Source organism: Panulirus ornatus, chromosome 19 (genome assembly GCF_036320965.1).
Source record: "Panulirus ornatus isolate Po-2019 chromosome 19, ASM3632096v1, whole genome shotgun sequence".
NCBI lineage: Eukaryota > Metazoa > Arthropoda > Malacostraca > Decapoda > Palinuridae > Panulirus > Panulirus ornatus.
Genome location: NC_092242.1, coordinates 50,927,265 through 50,952,698, shown reverse-complemented (window position 1 = coordinate 50,952,698; position 25,434 = coordinate 50,927,265). Strand labels below are relative to the sequence as shown.

The following is a 25,434-nucleotide window of genomic DNA, read 5'->3' as shown; positions in this document are numbered from 1 at the left end:
GGTAAAGTGTGTGAAAGAAGAAAGCTGAGAGTAAATGTGAATAAGAGCAAGGTTATTAGGTTCAGTAGGGTTGATGGACAAGTCGATTGGGAGGTAAGTTTGAATGGAGAAAAACTGGAGGAAGTGAAGTGTTTTAGATATGTGGGAGTGGATTTGGCAGCAGATGGAACCATGGAAGCAGAAGTGAATCATAGGGTGGGGAAGGGGGCGAAAGTTCTGGGAGCGTTGAAGAATGTGTGGAAGTCGAGAACATTACCTTGGAAAGCAAAAATGGGTATGTTTGAAGGAATAGCGGTTCCAACAATGTTATATGGTTGCGAGGCGTGGGCTATAGATAGAGTTGTGCGGAGGAGGGTGGATGTGCTGGAAATGAGATGTTTGAGGACAATATGTGGTGTGAGGTGGTTTGATTGAGCAAGTAATAATAGGGTAAGAGAGATGTGTGGCAATAAAAAGAGTGTGGTTGAGAGAGCAGAAGAGGGTGTTTTGAAATGGTTTGGTCACATAGAGAGAATGAGAGGAAAGGTTGACCAAGAGGATATATGTGTCAGAGGTGGAGGGAACGAGAAGTGGGAGACCAAATTGGAGGTGGAAAGATGGAGTGAAAAAGATTTTGAGTGATCGGGGCCTTAACATGCAGGAGGGTGAAAAGCGTGCAAGGAATAGACTGAATTGGAACGATGTGGTATACCGGGGTCGATGTGCTGTCAATGGATTGAACCAGGGCATGTGAAGCGTCTGGGGTAAACCATGGAAAGTTCTGTGGGGCCTGGATGTGGAAAGGGAGCTGTGGTTTCACTACATTATACATGACAGCTAGAGACTGAAGGTGAACGAATGTGGCCTTTGTTGTCTTTTCCTAGTGCTACCTCACGCACAAGCAGGGGGAGGGGGTTGTTATTTCATGTGTGGTAGGGTGGCGATGGGAATGAATAAAGGCAGACAGTATGAATTATGTACATGTGTATATATGTATATGTCTGTGTGTGTATATGTATGTATATGTTGAGATGTATAGGTGTGTATATTTGTGTGTGTGTATGTGTATGTATATACATGTGTATGTGGGTGGGTTGGGCCAAACTTTCGTCTGTTTCCTTGCGCTACCTCGCTAGCACGGGAGACAGTGACAAAGCAAAATAATAATAATAATAAAAATACAAGTCTGATTTATCTTTGTAGGAAATACTACTCTCACACCTGGGATGATTCTAGTTATACAGGTTGAGCATCTCTAATCCGAAATCTCGAAATGCTCCAAAATCCAAAACTTCTTGAGCAGCGACATGATGTTACAAGTTGAAAATTCCACACCTGACCTTGCCTATGCTGGGCTTTGATGCTCACTTGGCACCAGTTTGTTACAAACCATCATCACCGCTAGACCTAAGTGCATTACTCACTGTTTTTTGCTTATTCTCTGCTCTGTGTGAGAAAGTGTAACAAAATGATTGTTTATCAGTGGCATATGAATTCATAGTAAGGAATGAAGGTGATGCCAAACAACCACAGGTTATCCATGTGGGTGGCAAAGGTTGTGACACCTTAGCTTTCTAATGGTTCTGAGTTACACAAACTTTGTTTCATGCTCAACATTATCGAAAAATATTGATGAGTCACCTTAGGGTTATGTGTATACATTGTATATGAAATTTGTATGGATTTTGTGTGTAGACTTAAGTCCCATCCCCAATATATCTCATTATCTATTATCCATTATGACAAATATGCAAAACAGGATGGTATGGAAACAAATGGGTTAGAGCTGAGATATACCTCAACATTTCGACAGTTCAACTGTCTTCCTCAGGAGATACTGATTCCAGCATTCAGCGGGACCATATTCCCCAGCAAGTAATGGTCTCCCAGTCAGACACCTTGGTGTCTCACTCTCTGATTGGATCATTAGCCCTGCTCCCTTCATCCCTTCACTGCGGTCTCAAATATTCCAAAATCCAAAATCTGAAACACTTCTGGTTCCAGGCATTTCAGATGAGGGATACTCAACTTATACTTCCTTGCTAAAGTTGATTCTAAAGCAATCTGACACAGCAACTCTCCCAGGATAATCTCACAACTTGAACCACTTGCCCTTCATCACAGTGTCGGCTCAGTTTCTCTCTTCTACAGCTATTATTTTGGATTTTCCTTCCAAGAGCTGGCTGCTAGTGTCCTCCTACTGTTAGGTAGATCATATAATGCTCGTCAAGCTACCGTCACATAATTATAGTGAGACAACTGGCTACTCAAGGGTGTCATTATAATGACTGTCTCTTTCTCTACATCTCAAACCTTTGGACTTCTCTGCCCCCTCATGTCTTTCCTAACAACTGTAACATGGTCCTTTTTAAAACTTAGGTTTTCTATTTCTTCCAAAATTCTTGTATACTTTTCCTTGTCTCCCCTTTCTCCTTAGTAACCATCTTTATATCTCTATTAAGGCCTGGCTTACAAAAAAAAGTACTCTCCCAACTCAACATAAGTAAAGTGTGTTGCCCAGGTGGCAAATCTTTTTAAGTGCGCCTCTCTCACCTATCCTTGAGCACTTTTTCACATCAACTTAAAAACCATGAAGCATGGATTTGGTGGAGCCCATCATTAAGAAAGGAGACCACTCAAACCCCTCCAACTATTGCTTTGGAGGCATATACCCATATTCCTTGCTCACTTGAAGCTCAAAGAGTACAAGGATGATCCTGAATGAGGCAAATATCACTGGGAGGTGAGAGGGGTGGACTAGATGCAGAATCATGCAGAGCAGAATTAGAGAAAAATAATGTACTGAAAAAAGCAATTCAATCTGTTGGAGAAATCACTACAGATTGATTGTGTAAAAGAAGAAAGATTAGGAAAGTTTGAATCACAGAAGTTATTGGAGATGCTATAGGTTAAGGACCAGAGTAATCTATCAGCAGAGGTCAAATCACCATACTTCCTTTTTATGAAGGTGTGCTAAAATCTAAAAAGAATGGTTTATGGTGATTCCAAGCTGAAATGAAAGTGGGCTGGATTTCAGGAAGATAAGAGTTTCATGTCTCAGTCCAAGCTTTCCTTAATAAGAAAGACATCAGGAGTGGTCAAAATATGACAGAGAGTGAGGGGAAAGAAAAATCATATGATAACTAATACACAGTCAGAAAAGCCAAAAGCATCTCAACCAGTATCTGTCTCAAGGAAATCTATATAAAAGCAGGGAAGAAATGTTTGCCAAGGCCTCCCAGTGCGCTAAAATTGATATTTCAAAAGTGGGTGGGATAGGATTTGGGGTTGGCAAGCCCAACTGGAAGTGAAGATACAACTGTGGTTAATTGGCCCTAAGGAGGCAGAATTAGCACATGTAAGTGCATTTATTCCAGGCAAGTACACCCATCCCTTCCTCTATGCAAGGATTACACTCTGCAGAGACCTCCCACAAAGAGAAATCACATATACCGAACCAATAAACCAGGACCCATGCTTACTCCATTCGCCAACCCTTCCTGAAGTTTTGGTGCAGCTTCAATCACACACATGTATAGCAGCAAATTTTGACAGGACAAAAATAGGGACTATAAAAGCAAGTTCCTTGCAGAATAGCAATATTGCATACAGTGATCCCACATAAATCAAGGGATGGGTGTATAATGACAAGATTTAGCTAAAGGAAGGGATAGTGCATTGCATTCATCACAGGAAAATGAAATATGAGTCATGTGATCTACATGTTGAGGGTTATGTGTGAGAAGGAGAGATTGAATGTTTGTGGAATGAAAGCAAGCAGCCTATGCATAAGTGAGGCAGAAAGAAAAGACAGCTTCCTTAGCCAAAGAAGTAACATTTGACAGCCACTAAATAGCTGACTCATTGCACAACTGCCATTAACCTTCCCCATAACTAGAGTACCAGTAGTACACTTCCTTGGTTGATGGATGCCTACCACCTTTTACCCCAGGGAGGATATAAGGGTAAAAGAAGTCAAGAGTGCTATAAGGATGGTTGTGATGGTCAGGAACTCGTATTGGATGTTTCATTATCTGTTACAGATCACTGAGGAAAAAAAAAAAGCTTTGCCCCCACTATGATCATTCGGGGTACAACCTGTCCATTCCTTGTGACATGCATTGCAGTATCCTGCATACAGGATTTCAATGTTTGGATGTGATGGAGGTACTACTAAATGGTAAGAAGTATAATGGTTGACGATTTGTACATTGCTGGAGGAACTCGAAGGAAACTTTAAAATGAAGATGCAAATGTTACGGAAATTTTGAACTAGATGGCTTCAACATTGGGAGACTAAAGATCTATAAGGCAAGTGTTAGATTTGTGTACTTAACAGTAAACAAAAATATCCCTCTTGATGTGGAATTTCTGGTATTGGTTGTAGATAAAGATTTGATACTGTAAAGAAACAATATTGGAGAATTGAGTTAGAGAGATATCTGGGGAGAAGTAGACAGATGGTACCTGGCAGGGAGGAGGATGGATTTAAGACTACAAATTTTGCAGAAATGAATAGAGAAAAAGCCAAGTCTAACTGCAGTATCTATAGAAATGAGGTGGCTCCCAGCCTTAGGAACCATCTGGCTCTCCTCAAACAGTAGTGCAGCTGCTTGGAGCATACCATTGCTTTGAGCTTTGTTTCACAATAAGCTGATGCCTGGCTGCAAGCGAAGTGGAATGATTTACAACAAAAAGAGATGGGATCCTGAATGAAGGCCCTGGCAATGACACATGCCACTCAGACAAAGGTGGGTACCCCTCGGGCCACAGTATGTGCTGTGATGGAATCAATACGCTGGAGTGCTGCTGAGAATTTTCATTGTATAAAGAACAGAAAAAGCTATAGTAAAGTTGTGCAAGTTACATGTTGTGAAGTGACATGCAAACGATAAAGAGCAAGATTTTGTTGATAGGATGCTAGCAACCCACATGTGGGTAGAACAATGAGAAAAGATCTAGTTGGGCAAGGGGGAAGTTTCAGAGTTAAAAAGATGCTATATAGGGAGTATTGGCTTTTATCTGTCATTCTGAAATACTTTAGGAGAGGAAGTATGTAACAGGACAAGGAAGAAAGCATGCTACCCACTTATCACCTTTATGTTATAAAAGGCAACAGAGATAAATGAGAGGGGGCAGGAATGGAGAACAGGCTGCAAATCCTCCCATCCTATATTATCAATACCCAACAGAAAGAGCAAAGGAGACAAAACAGAAGTTTTCCTTTATGGTTCAGAGGTCTGTTCATGATGCTACCTCACCACAGCAAGAAACTGGGAACAGGTATGAAAGAAAGGTATGCATTCCATTCATTTATTGATGAATAGGAAAAACTCTACATATATAAAGATACATCAATAGTATACCAATATATAAACTTGAAATACACGCATCCTTTTAAAAAGACCCTAAGAGTGCAAAGTGATGTAGAAATTGTTTGGAAGAGCTGACGACTATGAATAAATATAAAAAATATAATTCACATAATGTAACATTATCACTTTTGTCAACAATACACATGTTCAATTACCTTGTCCAAATAATCAGCACTAAATGATCCCTGCCATTCCATCAGTGTTTTATGCTAGTAATCATGAGTAAAATTTGCATTAAATACACTAAGAAAAAAAAATTCTAAATCAAAGTGTTAAATAACTGTTACCAGATACTCAGGGAAATTATGGAGTCCAGTAGAATTCCTTGAACACAATCTGTGTAATGATATCTTCAAAGTGATCCAAAGTTGTGTTCAGTGACTTGAATGAGTTGCTGCTTCTGTATTTGATGTTGCATATGCTGAATTTCACTCATCACATCTGTATTCACTAGCTTTTAGTTTTCAGCACTGAGATTATAAGGTTCAGAACTCTTCTTTGATGTCAATATCATTCATCTCAACCCTTTCGCATAACTGAGGGACAATCTGTGCTACTTTTGGCCAAGGTTCCATCTTGACAATGAGAGATTCTGCATCATTACCAACTTCACGTTTCACTTCCTCAGGACCACTGGACTTCTTTATTTTCAGGTGACATATCAAATCATCCTCAGATATATGACACTGTGGAAATTCATATGGTTTCTCTCCTGTGAGAATATTCAAGTGCTCTGCTAAAGCACTATTTTGAGAGGACTCTTGGTTTTGAAAAGATTCATATGGCTTATCCCTTGTATGAAGTGTCATGTGCCGTGCTAAACTACTTTTCTTAAAGAAAGACTTTTGGCACTGTAAACATTCATATGGATTCTTTCTTGTAGAAATATTCAAGTGCTCCACTATAGAACTCTCTTCAGAGGATGCTTGATAATGTGAAGATTCATAAAACTTCTCTTCTGTATGAAGAATCACATGTTTTGCTAAATGACTCCTCTGTGAAAAGGTCTTTTGACATTGGGAACATTCATATGGCTTCTCTCCAGTATGAACTCTCATGTGCTGCACCAAAGTACTTTTCTGTGTGAAGGCCTTTTGGCACTGGGAGCATTCATATGGTTTCTCTCCTGTATGAAGCCTTATGTGCTCTACTAAATGGCTCTTCTTTGAGAAGGGCTTCTGGCACTGTGAACATTCAAATGGCTTCTCTCTTGTATGAAGAATCAAATGCCGCACTATATTGCTTTTCCTAGAGAATAACTTTTGGCACTGTAAACATTCATATGACTTCTTTCCTGTATGAACATTTAACTGTTCTACAAAAGAACTCTTTTGAGAGGATGTTTCATAATGTGAACATTCATTGAATTTCTCTGTATGAAGAATCATGTGTTTTGCTAAATGACTCCTCTGTGAGAAGGTCTTTTGGCACTGGGAACATTCATATGGCCTCTCTCCTGTATGAACTCTCACATGCTGCACTAAAGTACTCTTCTGTGTAAAGGTCTTTTGGCATTGTGAACATTCATATGGTTTCTCTCCTGTATGAAGTCTTATGTGCTCTACTAAATGGCTCTTCTTTGAGAAGGACTTTCGGCAGTGTGAACATTCATATGGTTTTTCTCCTGTATGCATAGTCATGTGCTGTACCAAAGAACTATTCTTAGCAAAGGTCTTCTGGCACTGAGAACATTCATATGGTTTCTCTCCCGTATGAACTCTTCTGTGCTGCAGTAATGCACTCCTATCTGAGAAGGTCTTTTGGCAATGTGGACACTCATGTGGCTTCTCTCCTGTATGAACTTTCAAGTGCTGCACTAAAAAACTTCTCCGTGAGAAGGCTTTATGGCATTGTGAACATTCATAAGGTTTCTCCCCAGTATGAGTATTCATGTGCTGCTTTAAAATACTCCTCTGTGAGAAGCTCTTTTGGCACTGTGAACATTCATATGGCTTCTCTCCTGTATGAATATTCATGTGCTGCATTAAATTACACCTCACTGAGAAGGACTTTTGGCAACATGAACATTCATGCAGTTTCTCTTGTGAATGAACTTTCATGTGTTTCACTACAGCACTCCTTAATTTGAAGGTCTTTTGACACTGTGAACATTCATATGGCTTCTCCTCTGTATGAACTTTTATATGTTGCACTAAATGACTCTTCTGTGCAAAGGTCTTTTGACAATGTAAACATTTATGTGGTTTTTCTCCTGTATTAACTTTCATGTGCCTGCACTATGTGACTCCTCTGTGCAAAAGTCTTTAGGCACTGTAAACATTCATATGGTTTTTCTCTTGTATGAACCCTCATGTGTAGCACTAAAGAACTTGCATATGAGAAAGTCTTTTGACACAGTGAACATTCGCATGGCTTCTCTTCAATACCAACTTTCATGTGTTTCACTAAACCACATCTCTGCTTGAATGTCTTTTGACAATGTGAACACTGGTATAAATTCCCTCCCACATGCACAGTCATGTGCTGTTCTAACTTGTTCCTGCTTGAGAAAGTTTTTTGGATCTGAAAACATTCATATGGCTTCTCTCCTGGGTTGTAACTCATGTGTAAAACCAACTCACTCATTTGGGAAGACTTGGGAATGCGAATATTCAAATTTCTCATCAGTGCTTCTCAAGGCTAAAATATTTGGTAAAGCTTTTCTAGCCCTATAAACTTTACTTTGTAAGATCTCACCAATTTATGTAAGCATATAACTTATCTTTCCATATTCAAAAAGATATTTTTCTTCTCTTCTTGGTGAAAATTTGTAACAACAATACTGCAGTCCACAGCTGCACCTCCTGAAAGCCTCAGATGTTCAGTGAAAGGGCACCAGAGGTGGAGTGATAACCATGGTAGATGTGATGTTTCAGATGAGAACACAATTAATGAGTGGTGTGCTAGTGTTGATCTAACCAACTCTAGGTCACTCAGTGTCATTTGAAGTGAGCTGAATTGCTCACAGCCAGTGTGTGGTGGAGTGTGCTGCAGCTGTTCCCATCTGCCTTCCCCTAAAAGGTCTGATAACATCAGATCCTCCCCATTCTTATCCAGATTGAAATACCACACCCAGTTTGCTATGGGAGTTTCAGTTTACTATCCATGTTTCTTCCAGCTTTTGTTTACAATACTCTTACATATGAAGAATCAGTGCTCTCTCTACATGTACTTGCAAGCACTCTGCTGGCTTCCTTATCCTGCTGGTCTCCTAATTAGGTCTAATATCTACTACTGTCAACAATAACCAATGTGATTCATGTATTTAATTCCAGAATCAATAGCTGAACATTTTCCTGCATATATCTTACAATCACTTCCAGGGTATATGGATTAATGTTTACATCTCACGCTTTCCATATGTGATATGCTAGTTCAGGGTTCATCGTTGAACTTTTGACAGAAAGTGATTCTTGAATATATGAACATTTCAAGTAAAAATCTGAATCGGCCTTGTAATACGATGACACACAAAGAAAATATACAATCTCAATAGAATGATTATGATATATATATATATATATATATATATGCACTCTGCACTTACTCTTGACCTTAACAGGCTCCTTGTCATAAAGAAATGCAGTAATGGTAAGAGAATTTTAAAAAGTATTATCAACACAAGCTACAATATTTTTCAGCAAAGTTTAAAGCTTTATTCTAAATTCTTTTTAACTATACCCTGCTTGCTAATGTTTCTTTTTTATGCCATTGTCACTCTACTGCTATTATTAATGTTATATCTGATGCCCTTGTTATTAGTCACTAAATATTTGTACTATTATTGTTGTTATTCAGCTGCTTCTGCTACTATTTCTGGTCTTGTCATAAGAGACTTGTTTAAATTGGTGTTGTTTCTGTTTTCTTGTAGGTGGCTACAAAGTTAGTTGTTGAATGGTGTAGTTACAATGTTCTTCGTACTGATAAAGTTGCCATATCCTTCTTGTGCCTGTCATTTAGGAAAGCTTGAATGCATTTATCACATTCTCATGTTGAACATCAGGATCTGCCAATGACAAGAAAATAGATATTAGCATTAAAAATTGAAGGTACTATATACAACATCCTTGACATCGAGGACTGCTAACAGGTTGAGATAAGCCTTTTACATGATATGCTGACAATGTATCAAAATGATGTTACATCTAGTGCTGAAAACATAAGAATCTTACATCTTTAGTGAATGATGTTAGCACTGCATATGTATAGAGCTACAGTTCCTAACATTAGATACTTACATTTTACAGAGATTAGATACCTTTTATCAAATTTGGACCATAACAGATATCAGATATCTTACATGAAATACTAATGATATACATAGAATATATTACCGCCCAATATTAAAAACTGATGATATACATACATCATCGCCTGAACTCAAATACTAATATTACTGTCTAACATCAAAAACTGATGATATACATACATCATAGCCTCAACTCAAATACTAATAAAATACTATAAAGTGCTAATGATAAACAAAAACCACTGCCTAACACTAATAACTAATGATATACAGAAATCATTTCCTTTTCATGAAATACTTATGATAAATATTGCTGGAAGGCAACAAAGAGACATAAACATAGTCTAACTGCATAACAAAAAAATAACTTGCTTTTCAATACAGATATGTTCCAACTCATCCAGAATACTGCAGAGACGCTTCCATAAACAAGTTGAATAATGTGAAAGACCTCAGAGTAATAATAACAATGGTTGCATAATGCAGAGGAATGGTAGGCTGGATCCTATGGACCTTTAAGGAAAGGGAAGAAAAAACAATGATGATATAATTCACAGCACTAATTCTTTCACAAATTGAATCTTGCTGCATTCTAACATCACCCTACAAGGCAGCTGAAACTGTGGAATCACAAAGAGTTCAAAGACCTTTCACAGCCCATACTAATGTGGTAAAGGAACTAAATCACTGGAAACAACTAAAATCTTGGGCTGTTCTGCCTGGAGTGCAGATGGGAAAGGTATATCATAATCTGTACCTGGAAAATTCTTGAAGGTATGGTTCTCAATTTACATATGAAAATAACATCCTAGTGGCATGAAAGGCCCATATGGATAACTTTATAGAATACTACCTCTGAAATCCAAAGGTGCAATATGCACAAAAAGAGAGAACACCTTAAACATCCAGGGCCTGAGCACTTTCATACCTTGCCTCTTATCATCAGAAACAGAAAAGGATGCACAGAAGAGAAGTGCACTGGATAATATTTACAAAGCATACCAGACTAGCTGGGCTGTGGAGGCTAAACTGGACTGTGGGTTGCAGCCTCCAACAGCTTGGTCAACTAACGACCCAATCCAACAGCCTGGGCCCATCCCACAGTGTGGGGGTGAAATCCCTGAATACTTTACCAGGAATTCATCAAGTATCAGATCTTTATACAAACACCACACTTTTATCCTGAAGCATTCGAGATTTATAAGGCCTATGCTCTTAAGATCAAGTGTTAACTCTACTGTGTGTAGAGATAAAAAAAAAATTGTATAAGATGCCAGTAAAATTTAGAAAGCAGACCATTAAGATCAATTGTCTGAAATATCAAAAGATGGGGCCCAATGAGTGTAGAATTCCCTCCTGATACTGCACAAAAGTATAATTACAAATACAGTAAGTAATCACACCAAATTTGATAAACATTTTTTGACAATATAGAAATCAACTGGATCCTATGGACCTTCAAGGAAAGAGAAGAAAAAACAATGATGATATAATTCACAGCACTAATTCTTTCACAAATTGAATCTTGCTGCATTCTAACAACACCCTACAAGGCAGCTGAAACTGTGGAATCACAAAGAGTTCAAAGACCTTTCACAGCCCATACTAATTGATCTTAATGCTCTGCTTTCTAAATTTTACTGACATCTTATACCATTTATTTAATCTATACACACAGTAGAGTCAACACTTGATCTTAAGAGCATAGGCCTTATAAATCTTGAATGCTTCAGGATAAAAGTGTGGTGTTTGTATAAGGATCTGATACTTGATGAATTCCTGGTAAAGTATTCAGGGATTTCACACCACACTTTTATTCTGAAGCATTCAAGATTTATAAGGCCTATGCTCTTAAGATCAAGTGTTGATTCTACTGTGTGGATAGATCAAATAAATAGTATAAGATGACAGTAAAATTTAGAAAGCAGACCATTAAGATCAACTGTCTGAAAAATCAAAAGATGGGGCCCAATGAGTGTAGATCTCCCTCCTGGTGCTGCACAAAAGTATAATTACAAATACAGTAAGTAATCAAACCAAACTTATACCTCTGTAATTTGAGCACTCAATCTTATCCCCTTTGCCTTTGTACAATGGCACTATGCATGCATTCCGCCAATCCTCAGGCACCTCACCATGAGTCATACATACATTAAATAACCTTACCAACCAGTCAACAATACAGTCACCCCCTTTTTTAATAAATTCCACTGCAATACCATCCAGAACTGCTGCCTTGCCGGCTTTCATCTTCCGCAAAGCTTTTACTACTTCTTCTCTATTTACCAAATCATTTTCCCTAACCCTCTCACTTTGCACACCACCTCGACCAAGACACCCTATATCTGCCACTCTATCATCAAACACATTCAACAAACCTTCAAAATACTCACTCCATCTCCTTCTCACATCACCACTACTTGTTATCACCTCCCCATTAGCGCCCTCACTGAAGTTCCCATTTGCTCCCTTGTCTTACGCACTTTATTTACCTCCTTCCAGAACATCTTTTTATTCTCCCTAAAATTTAATGATACTCTCTCACCCCAACTCTCATTTGCCCTCTTTTTCACCTCTTGCACCTTTCTCTTGACCTCCTGTCTCTTTCTTTTATACATCTCCCACTCAATTGCATTTTTTTCCCTACAAAAATCGTCCAAATGCCTCTCTCTTCTCTTTCACTAATAATCTTACTTCTTCATCCCACCACTCACTACCCTTTCTAATCAACCCACCTCCCACGCTTCTCATGTCACAAGCATCTTTTGCACAATCCATCACTGATTCCCTAAAAACATCCCATTCCTCCCCCACTCCCCTTACTTCCATTGTTCTCACCTTTTTCCATTCTGTACTCAGTCTTTCCTGGTACTTCCTCACACGTCTCCTTCCTAAGCTCACTTACTCTCACCACCCTCTTCACCCCAACATTCACTCTTCTTTTCTGAAAACCCATACAAATCTTCACCTTAGCATCCACAAGATAATGATCAGACATCCCTCCAGTTGCACCTCTCAGCACATTTACATCCAAAAGTCTCTCTTTCGCGCGCCTGTCAATTAACACATAATCCAATAACGCTCTCTGGCCATCTCTCCTACTTACATATGTATACTTATGTATATCTCGCTTTTTAAACCAGGTATTCCCAATAACCAGTCCTTTTTCAGCACATAAATCTACAAGCTCTTCACCATTTCCATTTACAACACTGAACACCCCATGTATACCAATTATTCCCTCAACTGCCACATTACTCACCTTTGCATTCAAATCACCCATCACTATAACCCGGTCTTGTGCATCAAAACTATTAACACACTCACTCAGCTGCTCCCAAAACACTTGCCTCTCATGATCTTTCTTCTCATGCCCAGGTGCATATGCACCAATAATCACCCATCTCTCTCCATCAACTTTCAGTTTTACCCATATTAATCGAGAATTTACTTTCTTACATTCTATCACATACTCCCACAACTCCTGTTTCAGGAGTACTGCTACTCCTTCCCTTGCTCTTGTCCTCTTACTAACCCCTGACTTTACTCCCAAGACATTCCCAAACCACTCTTCCCCTTTACCCTTGAGCTTCGTTTCACTCAGAGCCAAAACATCCAGGTTCCTTTCCTCAAACATACTACCTATCTCTCCTTTTTTCACATCTTGGTTGCATCCACACACATTTAGACACCCCAATCTGAGTCTACGAGGAGGATGGTAAATTATATGGGAGGGTATTGATTGAGAGGGTGAAGGCATGTACAGAGCATCAGATTGGGGAAGAGCAGTGTGGTTTCAGAAGTGGTAGAGGATGTGTGGATCAGGTGTTTGCTTTGAAGAATGTATGTGAGAAATACTTAGAAAAGCAAATGGATTTGTATGTAGCACTTATGGATCTGGAGAAGGCATATGATAGAGTTGATAGAGATGCTCTGTGGAAGCTATTAAGAATATATGGTGTGGGAGGCAAGTTGTTAGAAGCAGTTAGAAGCAGTTTTTATCGAGGATGTAAGGCATGTGTACGTGTAGGAAGAGAGGAAAATGATTGGTTCTCAGTGAATGTAGGTCTGCGGCATGGGTGTGTGATGTCTCCATGGTTGTTTAATTTGTTTATGGATGGGGTTGTTAGGGAGGTGAATGCAAGAGTTTTGGAAAGAGGGGCAAGTATGAAGTCTGTTGTGGATGAGAGAGCTTGGGAAGTGAGTCAGTTGTTGTTCACTGATGATACAGTGCTGGTGGCTGATTCATGTGAGAAACTGCAGAAGCTGGTGACTGAGTTTGGTAAAGTGTGTGAAAGAAGAAAGTTAAGAGTAAATGTGAATAAGAGCAAGGTTATTAGGTACAGTAGGGTTGAGGGTCAAGTCAATTGGGAGGTAAGTTTGAATGGAGAAAAACTGGAGGAAGTGAAGTGTTTTAGATATCTGGGAGTGGATCTGGCAGCGGATGGAACCATGGAAGCGGAAGTGAATCATAGGGTAGGGGGAGGGGGCGAAAATCCTGGGAGCAGTGAAGAATGTGTGGAAGTCGAGAACATCATCTCGGAAAGCAAAAATGGGTATGTTTGAAGGAATAGTGGTTCCAACAATGTTGTATGGTTGCGAGGCGTGGGCTATGGATAGAGTTGTGCGCAGGAGGGTGGATGTGCTGGAAATGAGATGTTTGAGGACAATGTGTGGTGTGAGGTGGTTTGATCGAGTAAGTAATGTAAGGGTAAGAGAGATGTGTGGAAATAAAAAGAGAGTGGTTGAGAGAGCAGAAGAGGGTGCTTTGAAATGGTTTGGGCACATGGAGAGAATGAGTGAGGAAAGATTGACCAAGAGGATATATGTGTCGGAGGTGGAGGGAACGAGGAGAAGTGGGAGACCAAATTGGAGGTGGAAAGATGGAGTGAAAAAGATTCTGAGTGATCGGGGCCTGAACATGCAGGAGGGCGAAAGGCGGGCAAGAAATAGAGTGAATTGGATCGATGTGGTATACCGGGGTTGACGTGCTCTCAGTGGATTGAATCAGGGCATGTGAAGCGTCTGGGGTAAACCATGGAAAGTTGTGTGGGGCCTGGATGTGGAAAGGGAGCTGTGGTTTCGGGCATTATTGCATGACAGCTGGAGACTGAGTGTGAACGAATGGGGCCTTTGTTATCTTTTCCTAGTGCTACCTCACACATATGAGGGGGGAGGGGGATGGTATTCCATGTGTGGCGAGGTGGCGATGGGAATGAATAAAGGCAGACAGTGTGAATTGTGTGCATGGGTATATATGTATGTGTCTGTGTGTGTATATATATGTGTACATTGAGATGTATAGGTATGTATATTTGCGTGTGTGGACGTGTGTGTATATACATGTGTATGGGAGTGGGTTGGGCCATTTCTTTCTTCTGTTTCCTTGCGCTACCTCGCAAATGCGGGAGACAGCGAGAAAGCAAAATAAAAATATAAATAAATCAAACCAAATTTGATAAACATTTTTTGACAATATAGAAATCAGCCCTGTATGTCAATAACAAGAGATTGAAAAAAGCTTTAGGATGAAACAGTGATTATAAAATATGAATAGTTCAAACCATCAACAGCATGTGTTAATGATGTACAATGCTCAGAGCCTAGATATCAAGATTTGACTACAAATAAAGAGCTGACCCACAAAATTCTTGCCCTATTGAACAGAAAAAGCTTTATATCATTTTCATCAAGAACCTTTTCTGCAATTTCATTTAAATTCATTTTCAAAAAATACAAATTCTGGAATATATTTACAGATATGTATTAATTCATTCATTCACTTTGAATTATCTAAGGACCTCTTTTTAAGAGTGTATCCTTGTGTTATCCTGGACCTCTTTGCAGAGGCTCCTGTAGCCCAGCAGTGGTGAAATGTGACAAACATTGGAGTGAGAAGGGAGAAAGAAGTTCTTTGATGATATAGCCTTGTCAAGGGTGAACTTTATTTGTGATGCAACTTCTTGTAGGTGAAGTTCAGTAACATCCATTTGTGTGTGTGTGTGTGTGTGTGTGTGTGTGTACCCACATCAGCGAGATACTGCTGTGAACAGAAAGAAAAGGCCTTATTTGTTCACATCCATTCCCTTGCTGTCATGTATAAAGCACTAAAACCAAAACCCCCTATCCACAACCAGGCTCAACAGACATTTCTGTGGTTTCCCCCAACTGCACCATATGCTTGGTTCAGCCCACTGACAGCATGTCATCTGTAAACCAAATTGCTCCAATTTGCTCTATCCCTGGCACGCCTACATCCTCCTGCATGTTCAGGCCACCAAGCCTTCAAAAATCTTTCACTCCATCCTTGGTTTCCTCCATTTACCTCGTTCATTCCAATTCTGACATGTATACTCTCTTAGTAATCCTTTCTTCATTCATCCTCTCCATATGTCCACACCATCTTAACATGATGCCCTCTTCAGCTTTCACTTACATATTCCTCTTATTATCACACTCCTTTTCTTACCCTATCATTTCTCTTGCATATCATACACCACATATTGTCCTCAACATTTCATTTCCAGCACATGACCCTATCTTTTACATCTGTCAAAGGTTTGCATTATACATCTTTGTCGAAGGTTTGCATTCATACAGCATCAATGGACCTACAATACCATGAAACATACCTATTTTTATCCTTAAAGACATTGACCACTCTTTCCACACATTCCTGCATCACCCAAGACCTTTGCCCCCTCACCCATCCTATGTCTTACTTCAGTTCCCTTCATTCCTTTTGCTGCAATATCCACTTCCTCCAAGTTCACTCCAATCAAACTCACACTCCAAATAACATGTCTCTTTTCAGTGCTAAACTTAATAACCTTGCCTTTATTCACATTTACTCTAGCCTTCCTCCTTTCACACACTCCCCCAAACTTATGACACCAGCTTGTTCAGTTTCTCATTCAAATTTGTCACCAGTGCTGTGCCATCAGCCAACAACAAATGACTTACTAAGGACCCCTAACCCCAACAGACTGCATACCTCCTCCTCTCTCCATCACCCTTGCATTTATCTCCCTCATCAGCCCATCCAAACACAGATTAGCAGCCATCACACACCCATGATCCAGCACGATCTTCACCTTGCACCACTTGTCCTCCTCTCTACCTATTCATCTCTATAAACCATAGGCTTTTACTACAACCATACATGTTATAAACAAATCCCTCTGTTTATCTAAGTATGTCACATACATTATTCAAAGCAAACTACTGTTCCATATACCCTCTGCCACACCAGAACCTATGTTATCTTCCCCATTCTGATGTTCTATGCATGCTGCTCTTCTGTATAACTTACCTGGGGCACTCAATAACCTTTGCAATTCAAACACTCAACTTTATCCCTCCTTGCCTTTATACTATGGCAATACACAGGTATTCTGCTAATCCTCAGGCAACTCACCATGATCCATGCACACAGTGAAAATCTTCACCAACCAATTCATCATACAGTTACTTCTTAAGAAATTTTATTGCAATACCATCCACAAATGCCCAAAGCAACATCACAAAATGCGATGAACTTATATCCTATACAGTTATTAAAAAACCAAACATTACTGCAATCTCAGAAACGTCAGTAAACTCTGAGAATAAACACTTAATCACCAAGTTAGCAATACCCGGATACAAACTAATCACCAAGTTAGCAATACCCGGATACAAACTATCAACGAAAGACTGTTTATATAGGGTAGGTGGTGGAGTTTTGATCTATGTTGATAACAATCTAGGTGCTATTAAGATTAGCAAAGTAGACATGCACATTTATGACTCTCTTTATATTGACATTAACAACTAAGTTCAAAAGTAAACAATGTCTTGGCATTATTTACAGACCTCCTAAGCAAAAAGATGACGATAAGATGCTATACAATAAAATCAAAACTACAGTAAACAATAAAAAGGTTATATTAGTAAGAGACTTCAACAGTCCAAACATAAACGGGAACATGTTAACAGGTGAAACGAGACTAACGGAACTGATTGAAGACACTTTTCTAGAACAGTTAATTAAAAACCAACTAGAGGTAAAAACATTCATGATCTTATCCTCACCAGAGAAACAAACTTAATCAACTCTTGCAAAGTAGGCAAGAATTTGTCAAACAGTGATCACAGTTTGATTAGATTAGAGATGAATTTATATTATGAAATAAATGACAACAAACTCTTGATCCCAGATTACAGGCGATCAAATTTTAAAATCATTAGACACAAAATTCACAGTACCAATTGGACAAAACTTCTTGACTTTCACAGAGTAGAGGATATGTGAAATAATTTCAAAAACACACTACTTGAGATTGAAAATAAACACAGTCCACAAATTACGAAGAGAACTTGCAATATTTCAAAACCATCATGGATGAATAGGAGAATAGAAGGACTAATTTGTCAAAAGAAGAAAACACATAAATTTAAATAAATGGGAACTGATGAAAATCACCAGGAAGTAATCAAAATTCAAAGAAAGTGTAAGAAGGTCATAAACAGAGTAAACATGAGGAGAAAAAAATAGAATTTCCTTGAAAGTTACGAATAATCCTAAGGAATTTTTCAAATATTTAAGACAAAGGAAGACGTTAAAAGATGGAATTGGACCTTTACGAAATGAACTTGACACAAAAACTATTGACAAGGAAATGGCTATCATATTAAATCATTTCTTTAAATCCATATTCACAATTGGAGAAACATCTTGACTACTAAAACCAATGAAAATGCTTTATGGATCTGATGAAGGATCTCATGAAGAAGAGTTAAAGGTTAGAGAAATAAAGAGCTCTGAAGTACTTAAATACCTGGACCAATTAAATCTTAACAAATCCAATGGCCCACCTAACTTAGCTCCAAGATTCTTACAAGAAGTCAGGAGACAGCTGATACACTCCATATCAAAAATATTTAACAAATCTCTATCGGGTGGTCAGATGCCAACTGACTGGAAACTAGCAAATGTTACTCCTATATATAAAAAAATAGACAAAAAATGTGATTTGAACTACCACCCACTTAGCCTTATGTCAGTGTTAGGTAAAATGATGGAAAAATGATACAAGATAAAACTGTCATGTTTCTAGAAGTTCACGAATTGCATTGGATAAAAACACAGTTTCAATAATAGAAGATCCTGCCTGGCAAATTTGCATAAATTTTCTCATGACATTTATCAGAACTGGGATGAAAAAGTACTGTCTGATATAGTATACTTAGGTTTCCACATGTGTACGTGTAGGAAGAGAGGAAAGTGATTGGTTCTCAGTGAATGTAGGTTTACAACAGGGGTGTGTGATGTCTCCATGGTTGTTTAATTTGTTTATGGATGGGGTTGTTAGGGAGGTGAATGCAAGAGTTTAGGAAAGAGGGGCAAGTATGCAGTCTGTTGTGGATGAGAGAGCTTGGGAAGTGAGTCAGTTGTTGTTCGCCAATGATACAGCGCTGGTGGCTGATTCATGTAAGAAACTGCAGAAGCTGGTGACTGAGTTTGGTAAAGTGTGTGAAAGAAGAAAGTTGAGAGTAAATGTGAATAAGAGCAAGGTTATTAGGTACTGTAGGGTTGAGGGCCAAGTCAACTGGGAGGTAAGTCTGAATGGAGAAAAACTGGAGGAAGTAAAGTGTTTTAGATATCTGGGAGTGGATTTGGCAGCGGATGGAACCATGGAAGCTGAAGTGAATCATAGGGTGGGGGAGGGGGCAAAAATTCTGGGAGCCTTGAAGAATGTTTGGAAGTCGAGAACATTATCTCAGAAAGCAAAAATGGGTACGTTTGAAGGAATAGTGGTTCCAACAATGTTGTATGGTTGCGAGGCATGGGCTATGGATAGAGTTGTGCGGAGGAGGGTGGATGTGCTGGAAATGAGATGTTTGAGGACAATATGTGGTGTGAGGTGGTTTGATCGAGTAAGTAATGTAAGGGTAAGAGAGATGTGTGGAAATAAAAAGAGTGTGGTTGAGAGAGCAGAAGAGGGTGTTTTGAAATGGTTTGGTCACATGGAGAGAATGAGTGAGGAAAGATTGACCAAGAAGATTTATGTGTCAGAGGTGGAGGGAACGAGGAGAAGTGGGAGACCAAATTGGAGGTGGAAAGATGGAGTGAAAAAGATTTTGAGTGATCGGGGCCTGAACATGCAGGAGGGTGAAAGGCGTGCAAGGAATAGAGTGAATTGGAACGATGTGGTATACTGGGGTCGACGTGCTGTCAATGGATTGAACCAAGGCATGTGAAGCGTCTGGGGTAAACCATGGAAAGTTCTGTGGGGCTTGGATGTGGAAAGGGAGCTGTGGTTTCGGTGCATCATTACATGACAGCTAGAGACTGAGTGTGAACGAATGGGGGCTTTGTTGTCTTTTCCTAGCGCTACCTCGCACACATGAGCGGGGAGGGGCTTGTTATTCTATGTGTGGCGAGGTGGCGATGGGAGTCAATAAAGACAGATAGTATGAATTATGTACATGTGTATATATGTATATGTCTGTGTGTGTGTGTGTATATATATATATATATATATATATATATATATATATATATATATATATATATATATATATATATATATATTTTTTTTTTTCTTTTTCTTTTAAACTATTCGCCATTTCCCGCGTTAGCGAGGTAGCGTTAAGAACAGAGGACTGGGCCTTTTTGGAATATCCTCACCTGGCCCCCTCTGTTCCTTCTTTTGGAAAATGAAAAAAAAAAAACGAGAGGGGAGGATTTCCAGCCCACCGCTCCCTCCCCTTTTAGTCGCCTTCTACAACACGCAGGGAATATGTGGGAAGTATTCTTAATCCCCTATCCCCAGGGATAATATATATATATATATATATATATATATATATATATATATTTTTTTTTTTTGCTTTGTCGCTGTCTCCCGCGTTTGCGAGGTAGCGCAAGGAAACAGACGAAAGAAATGGCCCAACCCACCCCCATACACATGCCTTGATTCAATCCACTGACAGCACGTCAACCCCGGTATACCACATCGCTCCAATTCACTCTATTCTTTGCCCTCCTTTCACCCTCCTGCATGTTCAGGCCCCGATCACACAAAATCTTTTTCACTCCATCTTTCCACCTCCAATTTGGTCTCCCTCTTCTCCTCGTTCCCTCCACCTCCGACACATATATCCTCTTGGTCAATCTTTCCTCACTCATTCTCTCCATGTGACCAAACCATTTCAAAACACCCTCTTCTGCTCTCTCAACCACGCTCTTTTTATTTCCACACATCTCTCTTACCCTTACGTTACTTACTCGATCAAACCACCTCACACCACACATTGTCCTCAAACATCTCATTTCCAGCACATCCATCCTCCTGCGCACAACTCTATCCATAGTCCACGCCTCGCAACCATACAACATTGTTGGAACCACTATTCCTTCAAACATACCCATTTTTGCTTTCCGAGATAATGTTCTCGACTTCCAAACATTCTTCAAGGCTCCCAGAATTTTCGCCCCCTCCCCCACCCTATGATTCACTTCCGCTTCCATGGTTCCATCCGCTGCCAGATCCACTCCCAGATATCTAAAACACTTTACTTCCTCCAGTTTTTCTCCATTCAAACTCACCTCCCAATTGAATTGACCCTCAACCCTACTGTACCTAATAACCTTGCTCTTATTCACATTTACTCTTAACTTTCTTCTTCCACACACTTTACCAAACTCAGTCACCAGCTTCTGCAGTTTCTCACATGAATCAGCCACCAGCGCTGTATCATCAGCGAACAACAACTGACTCACTTCCCAAGCTCTCTCATCCCCAACAGACTTCATACTTGCCCCTCTTTCCAAAACTCTTGCATTCACCTCCCTAACAACCCCATCCATAAACAAATTAAACAACCATGGAGACATCACACACCCCTGCCGCAAACCTACATTCACTGAGAACCAATCACTTTCCTCTCTTCCTACACGTACACATGCCTTACATCCTCGATAAAAACTTTTCACTGCTTCTAACAACTTGCCTCCCACACCATTTATTCTTAATACCTTCCACAGAGCATCTCTATCAACTCTATCATATGCCTTCTCCAGATCCATAAATGCTACATACAAATCCATTTGCTTTCCTAAGTATTTCTCACATACATTCTTCAAAGCAAACACGTGATCCACACATCCTCTAACACTTCTGAAACCACACTGCTCTTCCCCAATCTGATGCTCTGTACATGCCTTCACCCTCTCAATCAATACCCTCCCATATAATTTGCCAGGAATACTCAACAAACTTATACCTCTGTAATTTGAGCACTCACTCTTATCCCCTTTGCCTTTGTACAATGGCACTATGCACGCATTCCGCCAATCCTCAGGCACCTCACCATGAGTCATACATACATTAAATAACCTTACCAACCAGTCAACAATACAGTCACCCCCTTTTTTAATAAATTCCACTGCAATACCATCCAAACCTGCTGCCTTGCCGGCTTTCATCTTCCGCAAAGCTTTTACTACCTCTTCTCTGTTTACCAACTCATTTTCCCTAACCCTCGCACTTTGCACACCACCTCGACCAAAACACCCTATATCTGCCACTCTATCATCAAACACATATATATATATATATATATATATATATATATATATATATTTTTCTTTTCTTTCATACTATTCGCCATTTCCCGCATTAGCGAGGTAGCGTCGAGAACAGAGGACTGGGCCCCCGAGGGAACATATATATATATATATATATATATATATATATATATATATATATATATATATATATATACATTGAGATGTATAGGTATGTATATTTACGTGTGTGGATGTGTAGGTATATACATGTGTATGTGGGTGGGTTGGGCCATTCTTTCGTCTGTTTCCTTGCGCTACCTTGCTAACAAGGGAGACAGCGACAAAGCAAAATAAATAAATCAATAAATAGATAAATAAATAAATAAATACAAAGCTTTTGATAAAGTACCTCACAAGAGACTTTTATATAAAATCAAAGCACTCAGAATCGGTGAAGAACTCTGTACATGGATCAGAGACTGGCTTACTGGAAGAAAGCAGCACATAGTATCCAATGGTGAAGCCTCAGATTGGTTAGATCTAATGAGTGGTGGGCCATGGGTTGGTGGTGGGACTGGAAAATTCAAAGATCTTGACTTACCAGCAGAGTGGTCAAACAGATGGCAAATACAGCTTAATGGAAACAAGTGTAAAGTTATGTACTCTGGAGACAAGAATATTCATTCCGACTACAAACTATTAGGAAACTCTCTAACTAAAGTAAATAAAGAAAAGGACCTTGGAATTGTCACTAGCAACAATCTGAAGTGCACTAAACAGCATCAAGCAGCAAGTAAAAAAAGGCAACCAAATGTTAGGTTTCATAGCCAGGAAAACAGATTAAAAGGCACCAGAAACAATTCTCACACTTTATAATTCTCTAGCAAGAACACATCTTGAATATGCATTCCAGTTTTGGTCTCCAAACATAAAGAAGACCATGAAAAATTACAGTAAGTAGAAAGATGTTGATCCCATCCCTTAGATCTGGTATATAAAGAAAGGCTAAAACAATTGGACCTCTTCTCCCTTAAAAAGGTAGACTTTGTGGCAACTTAATCAAACTGTTCAAAATTCTGAACAAGCTCAATAAAGTAAATCATGAACATCTTTTCAAAATACAAGAAAATACGGTTACCAGGACATAGGTAATAAAACTCAAATCTTTAAGATGTAGTACAGACATGGGAAAAAGCTTCTTTTCCTATGGGTGTGTTGAGCACTGGAATAAGTTACCGTCAGACATAATGAATGCAAAGACTAAATACCTTCAAAATTCAATTAGACAAATATTCTATAAATTCAGGTATGATATTAGAAAAATACCAGAAATAAACTGCATAAACAACAGTGCTAATGGGGACAGCAGAAGGTTAATGTGCAACAGAGAGTTGGTGACGGCTTACAAAACTGCTGAGCAGATTTAGATTTCCTTGTCAAGTTAAAATCCTTTTTCTTTTTTTTTTAACCACACAACCCATTTGTGGGCCAATCAGGCCTACTGCTGTCTGTCTTTCTCATGCAAACTTCACCATATCTACTCCTTTTACCAAACCACTTGGTATGACTCTCTCACTTCACATACCTCCCTGACCCAAACTCTCTCACTCTGCATACCGTACTGATTCAAACACCCATGTGTCATCTGTCATCAAACACATTCAGCAATCCTTCAAAGTATTCACTCCATCTCCTATTCCCTTCATCTCTGTCTATTACCACCATCACAATGGCCCCCTTCAACAATGTTCCCATTCTCCTGTTTTTCTCACACTACTATTTTTCTCTGAAACAATTTTCTAAGTCTCCCTGAAGTTAGTTGATATATATCCCTCGGGAAAGAGGAGAAAGAATACTTTTCATGCATTCCCCGCGTGTCATAGAAGGCGACTAAAGGGAACGGGACCAGGGGAGTAGAAATTTTCCCCTCCACATATTTTAACTTTCTAAAAGGGGAGACAAGAAGGAGTCATGTGGGGACTGCCACCCTGCCATACATGAAATGACAACCCCCTCCCCCTGCATGTGCACAAGGTAGTGCTAGGAAAAGACAACAAAGGCCACATTCGTTCACACTCAGTCTCTAGCTGTCATGTATAATGCACCAAAACCACTGCTCCCTTTCCACATCCAGGCCCAACAAAACTTTCCATAGTTTACCCCAGATGCTTCACATGTCCTGGTTCAATCCAATGACAGCACGTCAACCCTGGTATACCACACCGTTCCAATTCACTCTATTACTTGCACGCCTTTCAGCCTCCTGCATGTTCAGGCCCCGATCACTCAAAATCTTTTTCACTCCATCTTTCCACCTCCAATCTGGTCTCCCACTTCTCCTCGTTCCCTCCACCTCTGACACATATATCCTCTTTGCCAATCTTTCCTCACTCTTTCTCTCCATGTGACCAAACCATTTCAAAACACCCTCTTCTGCTCTCTCATCCACACTCTTTTTATTACCACACATCTCTCTTACCCTTTCATTACTTACTCGATCAAACCACCTCACACCACATACTGTCTTCAAACATCTCATTTCCAGCACATCCATCCTCCTCTGCACAACTCTATCTATAGCCCATGCCTCACAACCATATAACATTGTTGGAACCATTATTCCTTCAAACATACCCATTTTTGTTTTTCTAGATAATGTTCTCGCCTTCCACACATTTTTCAATGCTCCCAGAACTTTCGCCCCCTCCCGCACCCTGTGACTCACTTCCGCTTCCATGGTTCCATCCGCTGCCAAATCCATCCTCAGATATTTAAAACATTTCACTTCCTCTAGTTTTTCTCCATTCAAACTTACCTCCCAATCGATTTGTTCCTCAATCCTACTGTACCCAATAACCTTGCTCTTATTCACATTTACTCTCAGCTTTCTTCTTTCACACACTTTACAAAACTCAGTCACCAGCTTCTGCAGTTTCTCACCTGAATCAGCCAGTGGTGCTGTATCATCAGTGAACAACAACTGACTCACTTCCCAAGCTCTCTCATCCACAACAGACTCCAAAAGTCATGCATTCACCTCCCTAACAACCCCATCCATAAACAAATCAAACAACCATGGAGACATCACGCACCCCTGCCGCAAACCGACATTCACTGAGAACCAATCACTTTCCTCTCTTCCCACTCGCACACATGCCTTACATCCTTGATAAAAACTTTTCAATGCTTCTAACAACTTGCCTCCCACACCATATATTCTTAACACCTTCCACAAAGCATCTCTATCAACTCTGTCATATGCCTTCTCCAGATCC

General features: G+C 39.6%; 2 protein-coding genes across 2 annotated transcripts in view; both read right to left on the bottom strand.

Moving 5' to 3' along the window:
* Window positions 1–25,434, bottom strand: part of LOC139755500 (uncharacterized) — a 75,138-nt gene that overhangs the window by 18,010 nt on the left and 31,694 nt on the right. The gene's annotated exons all lie outside the window — the stretch shown is intronic.
* The window catches only part of LOC139755497 (uncharacterized), a 28,943-nt gene continuing 8,787 nt past the window's right edge, over window positions 5,279–25,434 (bottom strand). The window contains exon 2 of the mRNA XM_071673838.1: window positions 5,279–9,360. Within this exon, the coding sequence (XP_071529939.1) occupies window positions 5,840–7,582 (1,743 nt within the window). The 5' untranslated portion in view covers window positions 7,583–9,360 and the 3' untranslated portion in view covers window positions 5,279–5,839. The remainder of the gene's footprint in view (window positions 9,361–25,434) is intronic.